Source organism: Rhipicephalus sanguineus, chromosome 7, assembly GCF_013339695.2.
Source record: "Rhipicephalus sanguineus isolate Rsan-2018 chromosome 7, BIME_Rsan_1.4, whole genome shotgun sequence".
In the NCBI taxonomy this organism is placed as follows: Eukaryota; Metazoa; Arthropoda; class Arachnida; order Ixodida; family Ixodidae; genus Rhipicephalus; species Rhipicephalus sanguineus.
In genome coordinates, this window is record NC_051182.1 from 158,161,085 (window position 1) to 158,168,127 (window position 7,043).

General features: G+C 44.5%; 1 protein-coding gene across 1 annotated transcript; it reads left to right on the forward strand.

The window, feature by feature from the left end:
* The first annotated feature begins 2,238 nt into the window (after positions 1 to 2,238).
* LOC119400357 (uncharacterized) lies at positions 2,239 to 4,932 on the forward strand. The gene is made up of 2 exons (XM_037667372.2): positions 2,239 to 2,394; positions 4,528 to 4,932. Exons 1-2 carry the CDS (start codon positions 2,319 to 2,321, stop codon positions 4,839 to 4,841), a joined length of 390 nt encoding a protein of 129 aa, XP_037523300.1. The 5' UTR covers positions 2,239 to 2,318; the 3' UTR covers positions 4,842 to 4,932.
* The last annotated feature ends 2,111 nt before the right edge of the window (positions 4,933 to 7,043 follow it).

Here is a 7,043-nt window from a genome sequence, read left to right on the forward strand (position 1 = left end):
AAGGCGATGCTCAAGCGTCCTCCAAGATTTTGTGTTCCGAGCGCTGAAAAAAATAGAGAGACACAAGGGAGTCATTACTAGGATACGTTTGTGCGAGACATATCCGAGACCGCACATAGTGTCAGGAATTAAAAGCGACCATTTATCTTCTTCTGTTCTTTTTCTGGGAAGCATATTTGGCAATTTAAAAGTTCACTACTATGTTGCGATAGCATTAACATTCAAGTGTTTTGATGAATACTTTTTTTTCTTTGTATTGGCGTAACAATATTGCGCAGGAAGAGTTATGTGGAGTACAGAGTTCGGATTTCGCTCGTGTCTGCTACTAAATATTCGTCGAGCGAGACCATGTCACGGTAGCCTTTGGAGCCCTTAGGTATTTGAGCGTGTGCGAATGACCAGGAACATTAGTTGGCATTCTTTTGCACATGCGCGGTAGCTGCGCACACGTCAACTTGACATTGTTCACATGTGTGTTATCTGTATTGTGTGCTTGATGCAGGAACTCATTAAAAATGACACTCATTTAGAAATATTCATGCAGAGGGGTTTGTATTTACGGGGAGTACTTAACCCTTTCCCTTCCGTTGACGTGTATAGTCGTCATGAAATGTTTAACCAAAATGACTGGTGACGGCTATACTCATCAACAAAAATTGGTCCCACGTGAAACCAAAGACGACTATGTTGTCATAGTTGTGTTTCTTGAAGCTACATGACCGCACTTGGCCATGTTGTGCCATTTTTACCTCGACTTTCACTATATTGCCGTCATTCATTGTATTTTCATGCGGTGAAGCCCTCTTCAAAGCATCTTTTTTTACGCTATTAGTAAAATAATGCAACCCCGTTCAATTGAAATAATGGTCCCGGTGTATTCAGAAAAAAAGAAAGCCCTACAAATTGTGGGGAAGGAAGGTCCGGCAAATTTGTTGCAATTTTCTTCTTTTCTCACGGTAGAAAAAGGGTTATACTTTTTAATTATTTATATTCCTAGTTTTAATGCAGCGTACCTTAATTCTCGTACGTAGGTTATTCATGAACTACATAACAAAACAATACCATGTAGGAAATTTTAAACAGAAGAGCCTCCTTAGCTATCCATTATATGCTTTGTTTATTCAAGGAGGTTCTTGCAGTCTAGTCATGAAGTGCTTTGAGATGAACCGGTTTCAACTAATTAGCAAAACCGTCGAGGGAGTGTATCTATGTTTAATATTGCGTTATTTTTAGATTCACTTAACTTGGGAACCAAGATTACCGAGAACCCAACCGGCAAAGGCTTCCGCGATTGCATAACAACGCAGCCGACCAGTATTAAAATAGATAAAAGGAATGAAACGAAAAGGAACGTATCTGAAGAACGCCCCGAAGCGACAACGACGTTCCAACGGCGCAAAAACACTCGAAGGCGCATCTACATGAGCGTCACGTGCTTGGGGCAGCTGCGCGTTTGTTTTATTGGTGGTTGCGGACATTCCTGGAGTGAAATTAAGAAAAGAAAAAGTCACAGTTTCGCCGCAAGGGCGAAGCAATGAATGCGATAGCAAGGAACTAATGCTATACGAAGTGAGGCTCGCCAATGGATACTCTCAGTTTGAACAGCGCTTCTGTTGCAAAGGCGGCCGAATCAGCGAAGGAAACTAGCGTGCTTCAAGTGCCGAGCTGTGACACTTGATAGTTCGCGCTCATCTTCTGTTTGTTCGTTTAGCGGCATCCCTGAGCTCGAGTGACATTCGTACGCGCCGTAACATGAGCGCGGACATCAAGGTGAGAGCGTGAAACATTCCTCTACTCCTCGCCACGAGAAAACCGCGCGAGCAGACAGCGGAAGGGCAAGCTTCTCCCACGCGCAAATATAAGAAGAAGCGAGCGAGCTCGCCGACGACTTTTAAATGCGCCCGTCGGGCTCCTAGCGCCACCTCGCTGGTAATGAAGAAACGCCTATTATCGCCCGCTGTCTCTGAGTCCGTCCAGCGCTAAATGGTGTGTATATAACGCTCGCCGTTAGCTACGTGGAGGATCTGCGTTTCGTGGCGTAGTGGATAGCGCCGCTCGCTGCGGAACAAGAGGTCCCTGGTTCGATTCCGCGCTTCGGAAGCATTTTCTGAATTGTTTTTCTTTGGGGCCTTTATATATATATACATACTTATACATATACGGTGCATGACGGCGGCGACGGCGACGGCGACGGCAAAATCCAGCCGAGAGTGTCCATATAATTGCTATCGCAATAAAATACATCCCATACTTGGCGCGACCAGTTGATTCGCCATCTTTGATCGTGGACGCGCACCCGCAAGCGAGGGATCTGAAGAATGGCGAAGAAAACGTCGTTGCTGCTCCTCCTCCTCGCGTTGTCAATATCAGTGGCATCGGGATTAAGCAACCCAGGTAATGTGTACATTTCCACTACACTTCATTTAAAGTTTTTGTGGGTATAGTTCTTGACTTCACAGAAGGGGGCGTGTTCATGTGGCATGAGAAATGCATGAAGTTGATAATACATTACCATTGGGTCTATGTTACTTCGACTGTCAGAATATGCATATTCACAACCACCACAGGCATATCTCGCCGAGGTGGCCGACTCAGTCCGCTTCACGTAAAGTATTTCGGGGAAGTTCTTGAACTCACAGAAGGGGGCGTGTCCCTAGGGATTGAGATACATTGCCATTGCGTCAATGTTCCTACTATTGCAATATTACATAATTGTCAGCCACCGCTGGGGTCTGTCACCGAAGTGACCACTTCACTTGAATTATCACCAGAGTTTTGGCGCTTGTAATCCGCAATGCACTTGCCACGGCGTTCAGTTCATGCATAGAGTCGATTAAGGAACTAAATTACCTTGAACTGCAGCGGTTTTCGACAGTTTTCGTGTGAAGAAGTATGTTTTGGTACTCTATAGAAGAACATGTTCCTGGGCGAGTTCGTGCCTAAGCTTTCTAAACATGGTATTCAAAGTGTCGCAATTGCAATAAGCAATTGCAATAAACAATTGATAGGACCCTCAATAAACGGTTGGTAGTTGGCGCTCCTTTGTCTCTTCTCTGTCCTTTCTTCATGTTCCAAGCATTGCGCAAGGAATGAAATGTTTAGCAGATATGTGTACTGATAGGTATGTGGTAGTCCTTCGATTGGTAATGCACTTACCAGCAAGTTAAGAGGCGATAAGGACAATGTTCATTAAAATAATGCGTTTGTTCTTATGTTAATGCGGCTATTTGAGAGAAAAACTCGGGATTTCAGAAATGATGCCTTAGTTTGTTGTCGCAATCACGCAAAAATGGCGTGCTAGGTAATGTGCAGACCACACATGCCTAAAGAAAAATCGTGTGCAACTGCAGGACAGAAATAGAACGCATGCTGTCTGTTGCATTTATCTGTTCCAGTCGTAAGAGACATCATACAAAATTCGGAGTCCTGAAAAGCGCGAGCAATCCGCATTAAGATCTGCAGTCGCGGATGCAAAAACAACGAATTTTTATTCGTGCATGGTGCTCACTTCTCCTCCATTTCTTTAGACTAGTAAATCCACTACAGAGCATGAGACGTTCGTCTCTGAAAAGAGTTGTTGTATAAGGGCTATTGATACGAGTATGTTGAGGCTGGGTGTTTATCTGTTTGCTTTGTGGACACACGTTTGAAATTCCATTACCGAACGTTGCAATATTTGCAGGAACGGAAAAATATGCTCGCACGCGTTGCTTTATTTATTTATTTATTTTATTTATTTATTTATTCACTCAAAAGTACCTTACAGACCCTTAGAGGCATTTCATAAAGGGTTAATTCAATAAATTGTTACAACAAGCACAATAGCAAGAAAGGAAAAAAAAGGGGTGAAAACATATACAGAAATGGGAACAAGAAAAAATGCGTTATAGTAACATATGCGGGAATGTAAATTAATATTGCGTCAGATGATTGCATTAGACAGAACAACTGAAGGGACAATAAAAAATATAGTTTGGACAGCGACAGCTCATTAAAGAGTGATATTTGGCACACTAAAATACGAACAATATATTAACAGAATTAACTCGACATAACTTTGCTATTGCAGAAAAAAATGGTATATAACGTAAAGTTTCACTTAAATAACAAAAAAAAAGGAATGAAAAGGGCGATGTGATACGTTGAGCATGTATACAGACTGTCGTAGTAGAACAGCGCCGGCGAAAACAACAGACCAGACGAGAAGAAGGACACGTAACACAAGCGCCTTGTGTTACGTGTCTTTCTTCTCGTCTGGTCTGTTGTTTTCGCCGGCGCTGTTCTACTACGATTATGAACCAACTAGCCCAAAAGTACATTTTTACAAGTATACAGACTGGTTGTATAAACGGACTCACGGGGTATCTTGTCTTACATGTAAACATATAGCAAAAAATGCAACTTGATCCCACTGAATGACGGCGTTTCTAGATGGGTCACCAAAGTGTTGGCTCCAGAGCCTCAACTCTCAAGAGATACTTTCTCAGCGTCACCGATGCGTTCTGATGTTTTAATTTTTTCTTGCAGTACCTGCTTATCTGCCGTCGCCGAAGAAGTGTGGAAGGAATGAGTTCTACAAGGCCTGCGTCAGCAGCAACTGTGCAGAGAATTTGTGTGGAGAATCAATTCGCAAGACATGCGTGGAGGACTGCGTTTCTGGTTGCTACTGCGCCCACGATCACTACCGAAATCGACTGGGCCTTTGCGTCACCAGTTGCGAGAAGGACGACGAGGGATATTTTGGACTACCTGTCCCCTTCCTACAGTGGATACCTCGTGCTCCGTCGAAGAATTATTTCATTCTCGGAAGTTATCACGTGCCCAGCAGACCGGCTGGCTAGCCTTCTTTGATAGCTGCAAAAGTTTGGGCTCAAACTCTGTAAACTTCTCATGAAAGCCTCGTTGCCACAATTAAATATGGATGTATTTTGTGTAAGAAATGATACAGGGTGTTCATTTTCTCTGAAAACACACACACACACGCGCGCGCACACGCATTCATCAGAATCATATAAACCGACAAAACTACATCACCATGTACACGACAAATCGTCACACAGACCATTATGCATTTGCCCAAGACGACGCGAACCCGTGAACCATCTTCTTATTTTTCTTAGTCGATTATATTCATTGCCCTGCCCCCCTCGAAACTTTTTTGCTCCCAACGTTGTATTGACCTGCCTCTGGGATCGGCCCACCTTTCGACCAATAGACGATCTCATGTGATGACGTCAGCATCTGACATCCCGTTATGTGACGCCATAGCGACATCATCACATGATGATGATGATTTTTCGTATCACTCGTGATGACGGCGATGAAGCCAACAGTCAATTTTCCCGTTTCGTGAGGCGTACTGTAAACGCGAAAAGATACACAAAGAAGAACAAGTTCTTTACTGGCGTTTCGGCTCCTCATACAGGAGCCTTGTTCACAATCACGCATCCAAGGCTTTCGCCTTAATAAGGTGTTCACGTTGTCCTGATTCTTTTTTCTTGTGTTCGTGTTTGAACGCTTACATTATTTCATGTTAAATAAGGATGATGGTGATGAACTGGGACAAGAAATGTTTGAGTGCTCGGTTATCAGCGAAAATTTGCTTCCTATTCCATCGTCAGTGTACTGTTCCTACACTCAACCGTCTCTGTGGTAAACCTGGTATGCTATCCTACGCTAGGGAAAGATCAGGGAACTTGAAAGAGATAGGAAAAGACATACTCCTCACAGTCACACTATCGATTGATGCATAACCGAAGATGCAAGTCTAGCACCTTCAAGCATTTCAGCAATGCATTCGTCGCCTTCATTGCGATGACCTCTCGGGACGTCATTTCACTATGGTTACTGCCTTCATTAGTATGTGGTCTATGCGGGCTTGGGCGACCGCGAGTGATTGTCTCTGCACACAGTAGCGACATCTGTTGCAGAAGATGCGCTGTAATGTCTCCTCGCTAACACATTTGTTACCAAGAGGGTTGTTAGCCATTCCTATGCGAAAGGCAAACGACTCCGTGATTGTCACACAAACTTTTTGACACCAACCGGCCATGATTCCACCTACCTAAGGCCTTGACGATTACTTCTGCACCGAAGGTGATTTGCGTGGCAAGCATTCGCGGCCACATGTGCCCAAACTCATCATACGCGGAACGTTTTCCTGTCAGGATTCGTTATCCACGCTTGCCTTACGACGAGCTCTGCAAGAACAGCAAGTGCCCCGTATGTCACTCGCAACTTTCAGTTCGCGATGGACTTCGCACACATTGCGATTGCGTCTCGAAGTTATATGACTTCGTGAGAGCGCGCAAATGTTACCTTGGCGCCTCTGGCTCATATAAACGCCCTGGATCTCAATCCCTTTCGGTTGAAGATAGCAAACCCAGGTTTCGCTCGTTGACGCAGGATGCCGAGCCGCCATACAGCAGTGATCCTTCTGGTGGCAGGTCTGGCAGCGTCTGTTTCAGCTTTATACGGTAAGAGCCACCCCTTTCTTCTTTCTTTTTTAACACGACAGCGTTAAAAAGCTCGTTTCGCAAAAATTACGGTATCGGCGTCAGCGTCGTTGCTTCTGAGAGAAAAATAAGCGTTGTCCGTGACCGTAATATCGAGAAAGATACGAATGAAATAATTTATAAAAATCTTCTCCCCGAGTGAGAATCGAACCCAGGCCTTCCACATGACAAGCAGGCGTTCTGAACAGAGCCACGCCATTGCTTGAGCCTGCTTCGGCATGAAACACTGTATGATTGTTATGAAGTGGGAGGAGTCTCCTTAACGCATGTAATGTTGCGTGGGAGGTGCGCAGAACCCAGCCAGGCGTCAAAACATGTGAATTGCGCAACGAGCGGGTGTTTTAAAGGCCCACCCAATACAAAGCGCTCCGACATATTTAATCATCATCCTCAGCTAAAGCACCAAAAAAGTGGGCAGCTGCGCTCACGTGTGGACTTACAGACGCGTATTGGGCCCTTCGCTGATTCGCAAAAAGAAAAATTATGGCGTAATGGGCAGTGTCCAACTGTACTTGCAGTGGGCATTCT